Source organism: Rhinoderma darwinii, chromosome 10 (assembly GCF_050947455.1).
Source record: "Rhinoderma darwinii isolate aRhiDar2 chromosome 10, aRhiDar2.hap1, whole genome shotgun sequence".
Taxonomy (NCBI): Eukaryota; Metazoa; Chordata; class Amphibia; order Anura; family Rhinodermatidae; genus Rhinoderma; species Rhinoderma darwinii.
In genome coordinates, this window is record NC_134696.1 from 4,967,071 (window position 1) to 4,983,785 (window position 16,715).

At 40.4% G+C, this 16,715-nt stretch overlaps 1 protein-coding gene across 16 annotated transcripts in view; it reads left to right on the forward strand.

Annotated features, from left to right (window-relative positions):
* ROBO3 (roundabout guidance receptor 3) overlaps positions 1-16,715 on the forward strand; it is a 388,832-nt gene that overhangs the window by 357,933 nt on the left and 14,184 nt on the right. For all 16 annotated transcript variants that reach the window (XM_075839190.1, XM_075839192.1, XM_075839197.1 and 13 more), the window contains 13 exons: positions 363-529; positions 605-726; positions 2,341-2,557; positions 3,620-3,744; positions 4,697-4,868; positions 4,976-5,164; positions 5,316-5,339; positions 6,051-6,093; positions 6,497-6,645; positions 7,524-7,799; positions 11,600-11,738; positions 13,249-13,473; positions 13,627-13,796. In XM_075839190.1, the coding sequence (XP_075695305.1) occupies positions 363-529; positions 605-726; positions 2,341-2,557; positions 3,620-3,744; positions 4,697-4,868; positions 4,976-5,164; positions 5,316-5,339; positions 6,051-6,093; positions 6,497-6,645; positions 7,524-7,799; positions 11,600-11,738; positions 13,249-13,473; positions 13,627-13,796 (2,018 nt within the window). The remainder of the gene's footprint in view (positions 1-362; positions 530-604; positions 727-2,340; positions 2,558-3,619; positions 3,745-4,696; positions 4,869-4,975; positions 5,165-5,315; positions 5,340-6,050; positions 6,094-6,496; positions 6,646-7,523; positions 7,800-11,599; positions 11,739-13,248; positions 13,474-13,626; positions 13,797-16,715) is intronic.

The following is a 16,715-nucleotide window of genomic DNA, read 5'->3' on the forward strand; positions in this document are numbered from 1 at the left end:
ATATAAACTACTATAATACTGCCCCCTATATACAAGAATATAACTACTATAATACTGCTCCTATATACAAGCATATAACTACTAGAATACTGCTCCTATATACAAGAATATAAACTACTATAATACTGTCCCCTATATACAAGAATATAACTACTATAATACTGCTCCTATATACAAGAATATAACTACTATAATACTGCTCCCTATATACAAGAATATAACTACTATAATACTGCTCCTATATACAAGAATATAACTACTATAATACTGCTCCTATATAAGCTGTGATATTACGGTATATACAGTCATTATTTATCGGATAATTTTCCTTTCTCATGTGATAATTATTCTCTTTTATAAAGTCAATCAGCGGGCAGTACCTGGCAGACGGTAGCAGATAATGTGAAGATGGAGAAACACACAGTCATCGGCCTGAACCCAAACACAATTTATCTCTTCATAATCCGAGCCATGAACTCCTACGGCCTCAGCGATCCAAGTCCGATATCGGAGCCTGTGCGTACCCAAGGTGAGTCAGGTGACCAGGGTTTATGTGCAATCCATCTCTTTATTTTTTTTGATACTGTATTTGGGTATTTTGCAGACGTCAGTCCCACTCGTCAAGGGGTCGACCATCGTCAGGTACAACGTGAGCTCGGGGAGGTCGTGGTACAACTCCAGAAGCCAATCATTCTCACCTCCTCCACAGTGCAGGTCACGTGGACGGTAAGTTTGACACAATTTTATTTCTATACGTGTATACGGGGACATCCGATATGTTCTTAGGGGCCTCATTCACATGAACCCTCCGTATGACTGGTCGTCCGTGCCCGGCTGCCTTTATCCGTTTTATAATAATAATAAAACGTTAAAAAAATAAATTATAATAAATCTTATTCACCAAATGTAACTTAATAGCAGAATGGTAACTGAGTAACACTGAAGGTATCGACCCGCTGGACTCCGTGCTTTGTAACATTCATTCTTTTCAGATTTGATTGTCATCGTCCCCCCCCCCCCTCTGTTTCTATGGTCTAACTATGCACAGGCGCGGTCATGTGATGTGACCTCAAGGCCTCGCACGCTATCAAACGACGAAAATGGCAATGATTACCCACTCTCCTCTAAAATGCCCCAGATGTGGGATCTCAAGGAAGTGGCATTTTAATAAGATACTTTAAATCAATCGCTTCTTTTGACAGGTGTTGTGAAGTCCGCCATTACTGCTACTTGTCGTCCCTGGCAACCAAAGCAGATTCCAGCCAAAACCTCCCAAAGTGCCTCTGAGCGCCCTTCCCCCCCCCCCAACTGCAGCCTCGTCAATTATGAATGGGATTCATTACACTACAGCCATTAATTGCTCCGCTTTAGGCCCCATGCACGCGACCGTAGTTTTTATTTGTAATTACGGATAATCTGCAGATTTATTTATTTCTCACGGCCACCTTTCCGTATATTTACGAATATGTCTGGGCCGTAGAAGTGATCCGCAAAATAAATAAGGTCCTATTCCTGCCGCAATTGCTGCACGGGCTTGCCCATAGAAGTCTATGGAGGCGTGCAAAATTGCGGACGACTATGGATGTGCATCCGTAGCAGTCTGTAATTGCGGAAGCATCGCCATGTGACGGCAGTGGATTCCCCAATAAAATGGCGTGTGACCTTTTCAAGGGGTTGGTGACATCATTTGTAGCCTCGCATTTTTTTGCGGCTCCGTAAATACGGATGCAGTACTGACCGTATTTGCGGACACCGTGCCAAATATCAAGATGAGTTGTGGATAAGTACGGATCCGTATTTGCGGACGGTAAAAAATCACTATTGTTATGTGCATGAGGCCTTATAGTTAGTAATTTGTTTCTTAACTTTATCGACCGTTGACAAAGTGCAAGAAAATCCCCAGCTGTAGAATATTTCAATATTTGCTCCTTAGATCATCGGTCAGAATGTGTTTTATATGGTAGAAATGATCAAACTGTTTAAAGGAAATGGTGATCATAGAGAGCGGCGTTGTCATGGCGGGCGTGTAGGGGGCGTTCAAGGAAATGGTGATCATAGAGAGCGGCGTTGTCATGGCGGGCGTGTAGGGGGCGTTCAAGGAAATGGAAATAAAGCGGCAATTTAGTGGTGTCCTCATCACAGATTTATCAGCGTGACGTTAGTCTTATTTAATCTCCATCAGTTCATGTGTAATGTGATAGAAAATAAAACACTGCATTAAATATGGAGGCGTCTCCGTGGGCGATATTCCCCGGTATTACAGCGACTGCTTTGTAGGTAATAGAGAAGTCGGTTAATACTGCGGTATGTCAAGTAAATCCAGTTTGTCACCATTCGCAGGTCGACCGCCAAGCTCAGTTCATCCAGGGCTACCGGGTCATGTATCGTCCGAAATCCAGCATCTGGGTGGTTCAAGATGTGAAGTCACCGACTGAACGCACCGCCATCATGGTGGACTTGAAGAGAGGCACAGAATACGAAATTAAAATTCGCCCCTATTTTGATGAGTTCCAAGGCATGGACAGTGACATCTTGCTGGTGCGCACCCCTGAAGAAGGTGAGAACGGGAGGATGAGGGATGGGGGAGTAGAGCAGATATTAGTGGCAGCTTATCATGTCACGCACCATCTCCAGAGACATGCGGCGCCCCAGTGCTGCGCTTCATAATGGGGGAGGGGAGGTAACGCAGCTGGAGGAAAACATTTATTCTGCAAACTAGTTTATTTGTGACACCCGGAGAGACCGTGAAGAGTGCGCAGACACGACATGTTACCGGTGAGCTCGCGGGTCGCTACCCCAGGTCCTACTCCTGTCTTCTCATTCCTCATTGGATGATAAGACGCTGATCTTCCCCTCCAGGAATTTGCCGACCTAACAGTAAAAATATGTAACTTGTTGCCGCTCAGCCAAAACACTGAGTAGTGCACTGCGCTCCATTGCCGGTAACATTACCTCACACGCTCCGACCTGCTGACGTTAAGGATCCAAAATATCTCAAGCACGAGAGGTCATCGAAATAATAACGTCAGACGAGCGTAAGCGGCAGCGACACTTGTGGACGGGGGAGATGAGACATTGAGATATATAAAAAGCGTATAATATACAATTATGTATACATTCTATAATATCATTATACGGTTACACACTTACTAAAACGGAACACTATGTAAATGATACTATTGTAATGTGATTCGGTGATATAATTACATTATATTGTAAAATGCTATAATATAATAAGGCTCCAATACATTATATTCTGTACTATGATATATTATACTCTAATGTACTACAATGTATAATCCTTTAACCCCATGTCTGACTGCATATAGCATTACAAGGTACTACCCGATATAACTCATCTGCTCGGTAGACGAGATGTAAGTGCGTAGCAGGTGGTCATGTGGTGTAGAGTAAGCGGGCGGCACTTTGGAATTTTGGACGCCATCTTGTTCCTTTGCAATGACCAGAAAAGAAGGGTCTGAATATAAATCCGTGCTGCATGATGGGTAACCGCGTGCGTGCCTGAGATGGAGACGCGGTGGCGGGACTGTTAGATGTGACCTGATTCGTTGTTTGGATGCTATAAGTCAGATCTTATAATACTTTTTGTAATTCACAGTCCCCAGTGCACCGCCACAATCTGTCGCCGTGGTGACGGTCGGCACCAGTAACAGCACAAATATCAGTATAACATGGGAACCGCCCCCTGTGGAGCACCAACACGGCATAATCCAGGACTATCGGGTAAGTGTGCGGAGTGCTGTCATTTTAAAGAAATACTTGAAACATTTAAATATTTATTTTGTTATATTTTTAATTAAGAGTTAGGCCAAGTTCACACACCGTTTTTTTGCAGGCAGAAAAATGTGCCTCAAAATTCCATCAGGAACCTGGAGGTAGATTTTGCCCTGCCTGCATTTTCCGGCTGCGGCCTTTGAGCGCTGCGTGCAAAAAAAACGCAGCGAAAAATGCTTTCTCAGCCTCCCGTTGATTTCAATTGGAGGTCAAGAGGTCAGAGACGGAAAGGCTGGAAGAAAGAGCATATCGCTTTTTTTTTTCCTCCGCCTCTCATTGAAATCAATGGGAGGCAATTTCGGACGTTTTTTGGCGCGGTTCCCACATCACAAACAGTGTAAAAAAAACTGTGTGTGAACTAGCCCCTAGAGGTTTGAATGCAGATCAATGCCACAAAGCATTAAGGTCCTGAATTTAGGGGCTATGAAATGTCACGGCTTCTTTTACACATGGATGGTTGTTGCATCTGTATTGGAGGGAACAGAAGAGTTTTCCCAATTTGGACCCCCCTCCAGGAAACAGAGGAGGGAGCAGCTATCGCTCCGGACATATTGGCCTCCTATGATTTGAAGAGACGCTGCGTAATGCTTCAGTTCCCCATGGTAAATGGTTCCTCTGGTGACCGCAAGGGGTCCCAGCAGTGGGATACCCCACAATATTATAGTTTAAAACGAACCAAAGTGTACAGCTCCTTTTGAGTAATATTTAGGAATATGTCTTGTACCTCTGGGGTAAGCGCAGTGTAATCCCATGTCACTGCTTCCGTCACAGGTAATACCGTATCTGTAGACCGCACTCAGGAACTCCAGTCCAGAATGTTTTTGTCCCTCTGAGCACCATCTTACATACAGGAATCTTCCGTCACCCGGGTCCTTACACACAATTTCATGTTTTTCCACAGATTTGGTGTTTAGGAAATGAGTCTCGTTATCATATAAACAGAACAGTGGACGGCACGTTGCACAGCACAGTAATACGGGGTCTGGTCCCGGGGATTCTTTACCGTGTTGAAGTTGCTGCTGCCACAAGTGCCGGTTTTGGAGTTAAGAGCCAGCCAATCACCATCCAGATCAGTGAGTATTCCTCTCACGTGCCAGTTAAATGCCCATTTTTTTTTTGACAGAGGGTACAAAATGTGACAATTGAGCATACCAGTCATACTATCCTCTTTTCTTCCCAGAACCGTCCTCCGATCACGTCTCCATTAACAATGGCGATAGCGTCAGCCTAACAGAACAGATCACGGACGTTGTGAAACAGCCAGCGTTCATTGCAGGCATTGGTGGGGCATGCTGGGTAATCCTGATGTGCTTCAGTGTCTGGATATACTGCCGCAGGAAGAAGAGGAAGGAGCTCAGTCATTATACAGGTAAGTGAACCCCAAGGCATCCTACATCTTTGTACCGAGCTGCTTCATGGTCTATGAACGTGAGCCACACTACGACTGCGCCGGCAATTTACAGATCAACACGTCACTGACTGATCGGGAAACTGACGCGTTCTCTCTCTTTATTCCACAGCCTCCTTCGCCTACACCCCAGCAGGTAACCGTTCACTTATCAATGTTGTTCCATTTTTTAGGGTCCGGACACACAAGGCGGATATGCTGCGTAAAAAAAGTACACATCATATCGGTCCTGGAAGCTGCATGGAATTCCGCCCGAAAAACTGCACCAAAGTGTGGAGGAAAAAAAAGTTTAAACTTACCCCCAGCCATTGTCATGGCGACGCATCCCTCTGCTCTGAGAACAGTTCAACCTCCTGTGATGACGTTGTAGTCCATGTGACCGCTGCAGCCTTTGATTGGCTGCAGCAGTCACATGGAATGAAACGTCATCCTAGGTGGCCGGACTGCGCTGAGAATAGAGGATCACATCGCTAGGACAATAGCTGGGGGTAAGTATAAACTTTTTAATTAATTTTAGATTGCGTTTCCACTGCAACACGTGATTATTTGTTGCAGGTTTTACCTCCCCATTGAATTCAATGGGGGAAAACCCGCAACAGAATGCTCCGAATTAAAAAACGCACTGCAGGTCAATTTATGAACGGATTCTCGGCTGATTGTTTTCCACTGTTTGTGGATGAGATTTGTTCATATCTCACCCACACTGCTGCTACTGTACTACGCTGCGGATTTTCCACAATGAAATCCGTTGCAGAAAACCCGCAGTGTATACGCCCGGTGTGTTCCTGCCCTCATTTGTACTATATCATCGTGTTACATGTTAGTAATGTGTTATTTTTGTTTTCAGTGTCTTTTCCTCACACTGAGGGCTCCAGTCACATAACGGCCAGGTGAGAGATCATATATAAACCCATTATATCATAAACATCAACTATGCAATTCTGGTTCAGTGTCTATACACAGTAAATATCCCACCAGAGACCCGTCACAGTGACTATATGACCTCTATATGAATTATTTAAAGGCACACTGCAGACAAAACTGATATATTGTTATCTCTGATGCGGGGCCTGAGTGGACGGTGCATGACACAGGGAATCTCTCTTTGGTGTCCTTTGAATCCCTGGGTCATGAACCACCTGCACAGCGTATGGTTTTGCCTGGAGTGTTTCGTTTAGGAGATGCTCTGCTTATAATGATTCCCCTTCTATTTCATTGTCTGGATTTGTTCTCTTTATATAAAGCATGATTTTGGATCCCATCGCAGTTCTCTTATATGTCTGTTATCCCCAGGCCTGGAATTCTGGCAACCAGCGCATCCAACTACCCCTGGCTGGCGGATTCCTGGCCTGCAACCAACCTCCTGAGAAATGGCAAACCTAAGGAGGCTGTGGTGAACTGCTGCCCTGCAAATCACAACCCCTCCGAGAGATACTACAATGGTAAGCTGCACAGACCCCATAGCGCTACCTGCATTACACTGAATGACAGGGGTCAGCAATGGCCCTCCAGTTGTTGTGAAACTAAAACTCCCAGAATGCACTGACATTTTTTGCCTGGAATTATAAAGCCTTTGGCTGTCAGGGCATGCTGGGAGTTGTAGTTTCTCAACAGCTGGAGTGCCGTAGGTTGCTGACCCTTACAGTATTGCCACATGCACATGACCGTAATTTAAAAAATTCAATTATGGACCCGCTCAGTTCTATTAGCCGCGGATACCTTTCCGTAGCGCTACGGAAAGGTGTCCGTGCCGTAGAACCGTGCCAGGAAATATGGAGCATGTCCTACTTTTCGGATTTTGCGGGCCGTGCTCTCATACTTTGTATGGGAGCACGGCCCGAAAATGCGGTGCATCGGCGGCCGGCCATGCCAGCAATCGCGGGCTGTGATTACGGGTACGGCCGTGTGCATGAGGCCTAAGGCATACAGGTTACAATTACATCATTGATCACCGCCTTAATGACCACGGCTGTGACACGTTGCTTACAATGACCAAACATATTACTACAAAGCCTATTTTCATTTGAAATGATCTTCACCGCTGTACAAAAAGATTGTTGTGGGTTTTTGACAAACTGTGATTTCCTAATGAGATGCTGAACAAAAGATCATAATGAAGTTTAGGCAATAAAGATATGAATTTTCCAATAGTCGTTCCTTATTATCTCATCTCCGATCCGATGGTGCGTTCTATTAATTTTGAAAACAATTCACACAATAACAAGAGCACAGATTGTAGAATGGTTTTATCTCATTAGAGATGAATGCAGCAATTAGAAGAAATGTTTTGGAAGAATAATTTTTTTTTGGGTTTGGGCAGATGCTGGGATCTCGAACTACATCGCACAGACAGAAAAATTTGGGACTGGTGTCTCAGATGGACCAATCTACAGCACCATTGACCCCACCAGTGATGACATGAGGACTTTTAATGGAGTTTACTCGCAGCACACTACTCCCTATGCCACTACACCTGTTGTACCCTACGGGGGCCATAACCTGCACTCTCCTGAATCAGAGGACAATGCCTGGAACGTTCAGGCCGGGACATCTGGAATCCTGTATGCACAGCCCGAGCGAAACAAGGCAGAAAATGGTATGTAAATGTACTTTTTGTAAATGTGATTCTGTATGTAAAAAGAGGATAAAGGGGAATTTTCCCACACATCCATTTAGTCCAACACATGTTTACAGTTGCCAAAAGTGAAGGAAAGGAAGTGACAAATGCTGAGAAAAGTATCACGTTCCAAGCCAATTCATTCGTTGTCCTTTACTACAACAGCAACTTGCAGTGTGCTGATACTGACTCTATATACAAGACTATAACGACTATAATACTGCCCCCTATGTACAAGAATACAACTACTATAATACTGCTCCTATATACAAGAATATAACTACTATAATACTGCCCCTATATACAAGAATATAACTACTATAATACTGCTCCTATATACAAGAATATAACTACTATAATACTGCCCCTATATACAAGAATATAACTACTATAATACTGCTCCTATATACAAGAATATAACTACTATAATACTGCCCCTATATACAAGAATATAACTACTATAATACTGCTCCTATATACAAGAATATAACTACTATAATACTGCCCCCTATATACAAGAATATAACTACTATAATACTGCTCCTATATACAAGAATATAACTAATATAATACTGCCCCCTATATACAAGAATATAACTACTATAATACTGCCCCTATATACAAGAATATAACTACTATAATACTGCCCCCTATATACAAGAATATAACTACTATAATACTGCTCCTATATACAAGAATATAACTAATATAATACTGCCCCCTATATACAAGAATATAACTACTATAATACTGCCCCTATATACAAGACTATAACTACTATAATACTGCCCCTATATACAATAATATAACTACTATAATACTGCCCTATATACAAGAATATAACGACTATAATACTGCTCCTATATACAAGAATATAACTACTATAATACTGACTCTATATACAAGACTATAACGACTATAATACTGCCCCCTATGTACAAGAATACAACTACTATAATACTGCTCCTATATACAAGAATATAACTACTATAATACTGCCCCTATATACAAGAATATAACTACTATAATACTGCTCCTATATACAAGAATATAACTACTATAATACTGCCCCTATATACAAGAATATAACTACTATAATACTGCCTCCTATATACAAGAATATAACTACTATAATACTGCCTCCTATATACAAGAATATAACTTCTATAATACTGCCCCCTATATACAAGAATATAACTACTATAATACTGCCCCCTATATACAAGAATATAACTACTATAATACTGCCCCCTATATACAAGAATATAACTACTATAATACTGCCCCTATATACAAGAATATAACTACTATAATACTGCTCCTATATACAAGACTATAACTACTATAATACTGCTCCCTATATACAAGAATATAACTACTATAATACTGCCCCTATATACAAGAATATAACTACTATAATACTGCCTCCTATATACAAGAATATAACTACTATAATACTGCCTCCTATATACAAGAATATAACTTCTATAATACTGCCCCCTATATACAATAATATAACTACTATAATACTGCCCCCTATATACAAGAATATAACTACTATAATACTGCTCCTATATACAAGAATATAACTACTATAATACTTCCCCTATATACAAGAATATAACTACTATAATACTGCCCCGATATACAAGAATATAACTACTATAATACTGCCACCTATATACAAGAATATAACTACTATAATACTGCCTCCTATATACAAGAATATAACTTCTATAATACTGCCCCCTATATACAATAATATAACTACTATAATACTGCCCCCTATATACAAGAATATAACTACTATAATACTGCTCCTATATACAAGAATATAACTACTATAATACTTCCCCTATATACAAGAATATAACTACTATAATACTGCCCCGATATACAAGAATATAACTACTATAATACTGCTCCCTATATACAAGAATATAACTACTATAATACTGCTCCTATATACAAGAATATAACTACTATAATACTTCCCCTATATACAAGAATATAACTACTATAATACTGCCCCTATATACAAGAATATAACTACTATAATACTGCTCCCTATATACAAGAATATAACTACTATAATACTGCTCCTATATACAAGAATATAACTACTATAATACTGCCCCTATATACAAGAATATAACTACTATAATACTGCCCCTATATACAAGAATATAACTACTATAATACTGCTCCCTATATACAAGAATGTAACTACTATAAGGGTATGTGCACACACACTAATTACGTCCGTAATTGACGGACGTATTTCGGCCGCAAGTCCCGGACCGAACACAGTGCAGGGAGCCGGGCTCCTAGCATCATACTTATGTACGATGCTAGGAGTCCCTGCCTCTCTGCAGGACAACTGTCCCGTACTGTAAACATGATTACAGTACGGGACAGTTGTCCTGCAGAGATGCAGGGACTCCTAGCATCGTACATAACTATGATGCTAGGAGCCCGGCTCCCTGCACTGAGTTCGGTCCGGGACTTCCGGCCGAAATACGTCCGTCAATTACGGACGTAATTAGTGTGTGTGCACATACCCTAATACTGCTCCTATATACAAGAATATAACTACTATAATACTGCCCCCTATATACAAGAATATAACTACTATAATACTGCCCTCTATATACAGGAATATAACCACTATAATACTGCTCCTATATACAAGAATATAACTACTATAATACTGCTCCTATATACAAGAATATAACTACTATAATACTGCCTCCCTATATACAAGAATATAACTACTATAATACTGCTCCCTATATACAAGAATATAACTACTATAATACTGCTCCCTATATACAAGAATATAACTACTATAATACTGCCCCTATATACAAGAATATAACTACTATAATACTGCCTCTATATACAAGAATATAACTACTATAATACTGCCCCTATATACAAGAATATAACTACTATAGTACTGCCCCTATACACAAGAATATAACTACTATAATACTGCTCCTATATACAAGAATATAACTACTATAATACTGCCCCCTATATACAAGAATATAACTACTATAATACTGCTCCTATATACAAGAATATAACTACTATAATACTACCCCCTATATACAAGAATATAACTACTATAATACTGCCCCCTATATACAAGAATATAACTACTATAATACTGCCCCTATATACAAGAATATAACTACTATAATACTGCCCCCTATATACAAGAATACAACTACTATAAGGGTATGTGCTCACACAAAATAAAAAAAACGTCTCAAAATATGGAGCTGTTTTAAAGGGAAAACAACTCCTGATTTTCAGACGTTTAAGCCACTCGCGATTTTTATGGATGTTTTTGGAGCTGTTTTTCTATAGAGTCAATGAAAAACAGCTCCAAAAACATCCCAAGAAGTGACCTGCACTTCTTTTTCGCAGCCATTTTTTTTTTACACGGCAGTTTTAAAAAAACGGCCGCGTAAAAAATGCCCCGTCGGAACAGAACGCCATTTTTCCCATTGAAATCAATGGGCAGATGTTTAGAGGCGTTCTGCTTCCGATTTTTCAGCCGTTTTCGGGACGTTTACGGCCCGAAAAATGGCTGAAAACACTGTGTCAACCTACCCTAATACTGCCCCTAATATATATATATATATAAAGAATAGATCTGCTATGAATGAGTCAGCATATATATATATATATATATATCATCAGGGCAGAATACTGGTGTTTTTATTATGATTTTGCCTCGTTTATATGTTGATGTTATTGTTTTGTTCCAGTCACTAAGCCCATCAAACAGAAATCGATGGGGAAACCAGTTAAGACGCCATCTCTAAATTGGACAGAAGTGCTGCCACCTCCACCACCAGCCAACGAGCTGAATCACTTCCAGGATGAAGACTCCGATGTGGAAATGAAGTGAGTTTTCTTCCAGAATAGTCGCCTTTTCCAGCCCGGGCTTATGCTCCAGTGTCTGTCGGGCTGTACTGAGCAGATTTCTGGCGAACGATATTGTTTGTTTATAATTGCGCTAATTTAAGTTACCGCTGTGTGTAAACCATGGAGTCTGATTCTTTTCAATAAACACAGTAATAACGCCGGATTTTCCTTCGGGGCCAGGGTACAGCTGCATCGTCCTGGTTGTGAAGCACATCACGACCAGTGAAGAGAAAGAACATGAGGGAAATAGTTTATTGTTCTGGGAATATTGCAGTTTAATCAACTGTAAATAATAATTGTATAACAGGAGGATTCTGAGCTCGTGGCGGTATTAGGAATCATTGTGGAGCCTTAATGGTTACATGCGTTAGATTTGCTGCAAATCCAAGCCAGAGAGCGCAGGGAATTCTGTCCAAAAGTCCTCACCAAATAGTTTTTGATTTCGCGCGGACTTTTGACCGGATTCGCCACTGCGGAAAAGAACAGGGGATTTAAAAAAAATAAAAAAAACATACTCACCTCTCATAGCGATGAGTCATTCCTCCCCCGTATGGTCTTTGCACCATCGGCCTCCAGTGATGCCATTTTTTTCCCCATGTGATTGTTGCAGCCTGTGATTGTCTACAGCGGTCACCAGTCAGGGGAGGAACTGGACGTCTCTACGGGAAAGAGTAGTATGAACTTTTTTTTTAGTGGAAATATGTTTTTGTGTTTTTGTTCTACATGCGATTTTTGCTGCGAATTCTCAGCTTTTCCGCAGAAAAATATCACATTTGCTATTGGTTGCAGAATTTCACTTCCCCATTGAACTCAATGGGAAAAGTCCACAACAAATACGCAACTATTCCACAGCATAAATTTAAAAAATCCACATTACAGAGTGTGGATGAGATGTTTAGGCTGAATTAACAGGGAACAGAAATGCTGCAGGTTTTCTGGAAATGGCGCAGCGGATTACAGTCGCAGCCACGTGTATGGGATTTAACAAATCTCATCCACACGCTGCTGGACAGTTTCCTGACGGAAATCAGAGCATGATGCGGAATTTAAATTTTATATCGTGCTCATTCTGTTTCGGGCGGTCACAGCAGATTTCACTTTTTTCAATATAGAAGGGGTGAAATCAGCAGCAAAATCCACACATAACATGGGCGGATTATGCTGTGGATCTGGATGGAAAATCCACAGCAATTACGCTACGTGTGAACAAAGTCTTAGTGTAATGTGTCTGATAGTATATGGATATCAGAAGACACAAGCTGTCAAGCCTCGTTCACCCCTAATCACAGCCGCTCAGCACCTCAGTGTCCTGAATTTAATGTCTTGAGCAGCAGGACTTCATTTGGTGGTTGTACATTCTAGCTGATAAAAAGATAAGTGACATATAATACTGCCCCTACGAGGAGGAGATCCTATATTTCAGGTAAAACAGAATTTTCTGTATTGCATGGAAAAAACAAATCTGATATTTCTTGTTATATTTCCACAGTTCCGAAACAGAAGAATGGTGTCCACCATTACCAGAAAGGACGTATTTGATGGAGAATATCCCGGAAGATTGTCCCCTTCCACCCCCTCGAGGAGAAGCCTCATCTCCAGCACAGTCTTATGGTCAGCAGTCCACGGCTACACTTACCCCGTCCCCCCGAGACGAGCTCCACGAGTCAGAAGACATCCCAAGGCTGCAACAGTTTGACCTTCCTTCTCATCCCAGGTGAGAAACCATTCAACTCAAAATGTTACCCCACATGCTCAGTCACTTGACCTCCGTTATATGTGTCTCCTCACCTTCCAAGGCTAGGGATTTAAGAATGAGCCTCAGAATATTCCAGCGCTTTAAGAAAAGTTACTTTATCTTCATATGCAGGCGGATGCCGTCTGGATCTGTACCACTGCAAAGAGCCCCCAGTCCCCCTCTGACACAGTCTAACCCCAGCCTTCATACAGAGGGTGGAGAGACACCGCGGCACGGCCACAGACGGAACCTCAGCCAAAATCCTGTGCTCAGCTCAGAGAATGTCAGTTACCCTAACACAGGTCAGTACCAGACAGCAGGTCTACTATAATACTGCTATATAATATACAGGAATATAACTGCCATAAGGGCATGCCCCCACGTGGCGGATTTCCTCCGCAACTGTCCGCATCAATGCCGCACCTAATCCGGGTTGCGGATTACGGCTACGGATCTGCCCAAAATGTGCAGTAAATTGATGCGGACTAGCTGCTGCGGACTGCGGGAAAAGTGCTTCCCTTCTCTCTATCAGTGCAGGATAGAGAGAAGGGACAGCACTTTCCCTAGTGAAAGTAAACGAATTTCATACTTACCGGCCGTTGTCTTGGTCACGCGTCCCTCTTTCGGCATCCAGCCCGACCTCCCTGGATGACGCGGCAGTCCATGTGACCGCTGCAGCCGTCACTTAGACTGAAACGTCATCCTGGGAAGCCGGACTGGAGACAGAAGCAGGGAGTTCTCGGTAAGTATGAACTTCTATTTTTTGACAGGTTGCTGTATATTGTGATCGGTAGTCACTGTCCCGGGTGCAGAAACAGTTACTGCCGATCGCTTAACTCTTTCAGCACCCTGGACAGTGACTATTTACTGACGTCGCCTAGCAACGCTCCCGTCATTACGGGAGCCCCATTGACTTCCTCAGTCTGGCTGTAGACCTAGAAATACATAGGTCCAGCCAGAATGAAGAAATGTCATGTCAAAAAAGCAAGACGCATCCGCAGCACACATGACATGTGCATGACAGCTGCGGACTTCATTGCGGAACTTAGAATCTCCATTGAAGTCAATGGAGAAATTCCGCCATGAGTCCGCAACCAGTCCGCCACTGCTCCGCAACAGACAGAGCATGCTGCGGACACCAAATTCCGCTCCGCAGCCTATGCTCCGCAGCGGAATTTTACGTATCGTCTAAACGAACACTTCTAAATTTAAGTGGAAGTCAATGGAGAAACGGCTCCGCTGCGGATTAACGCTGCAGAGTGTCCGCAGCGTAATTCAAGTGAAATTCCGCCACGTGTGAACCCAGCCTAATACTGCCCATATATACAAGAATATAACTACTATAATACTACCCCCTATATACAAGAATAGAACTACTATAATACTGCCCCTATATACAAGAATATAACTACTATAATATTGCTCCTATATACAAGAATATAACCACTATAATACTGCCCCCTATATACAAGAATATAACTACTATAATACTGCCCCCTGTATACAAGAATATTACTATAATACTGCCCCTATATACAAGAATATAACTACTATAATACTCCTCCTATATACAAGAATATAACTACTATAATACTGCTCCTATATACAAGAATATAACCACTATAATACTGCTCCTATATACAAGAATATAACTACTATAATACTACCCCCTATATACAAGAATATAACTACTATAATACTGCCCCCTATATACAAGAATATAACTACTATAATACTGCTCCTATATACATGAATATAACTACTATAATACTGCCCCTATATACAAGAATATAACTACTATAATACTGCCCCTATATACAAGAATATAACTACTATAATACTGCCCCTATATACAAGAATATAACTACTATAATACTGTCCCTATATACAAGAATATAACTTCTATAATACTGCTCCTATATATAACTACTATAATACTGCTCCTATATACATGAATATAACTACTATAATACTGCCCCTATATACAAGAATATAACTACTATAATACTGCTCCTATATACATGAATATAACTACTATAATACTGCCCCTATATACAAGAATATAACTACTATAATACTGCCCCTATATACAAGAATATAACTACTATAATACTGTCCCTATATACAAGAATATAACTTCTATAATACTGCTCCTATATATAACTACTATAATACTGCTCCTATATACATGAATATAACTACTATAATACTGCCCCTATATACAAGAATATAACTACTATAATACTACCCCCTATATACAAGAATATAACTACTATAATACTACCCCCTATATACAAGAATATAACTACTATAATACTGCCCCTATATACAAGAATATAACTACTATAATACTCCTCCTATATACAAGAATATAACTACTATAATACTCCTCCTATATACAAGAATATAACTACTATAATACTGCTCCTATATACAAGAATATAACTACTGTAATACTACCCGCTATATACAAGAATATATCTACTATAATACTGCCCCTATATACAAGAATATAACTACTATAATACTGCCCCTTTATACAAGAATATAACTACTATAATACTTCCCCTATATACAAAAGAATATAATTACTATAATACTGCCCTCTATATACAAGAATATAACTGCTATAATACTGCTCCTATATACAAGGATATAACTACTATAATACTGCCCCCTATATACAAGAATATAACTACTGTAATACTGACTCCTATATACAAGGATATAACTACTATAATACTGCTCCTATATACAAGAATATAACTACTATAATACTGCCCCCTATATACAAGAATATAACTACTATAATACTGCTCCCTATATACAAGAATATAACTACTATAATACTGCTCCTATATACAAGAATATAACTACTATAATACTGCTCCTATATACAAGAATATAACCACTATAATACTGCTCCTATATACAAGAATATAACTACTATAATACTACCCCCTATATACAAGAATATAACTACTATAATACTGCCCCCTATATACAAGAATATAACTACTATAATACTGCTCCTATATACATGAATATAACTACTATAATACTGCCCCTATATACAAGAATATAACTACTATAATACTGCTCCTATATACATGAATATAACTACTATAATACTGCCCCTATATACAAGAATATAACTACTATAATACTGCCCCTATATACAAGAATATAACTACTATAATACTGTCCCTATATACAAGAAT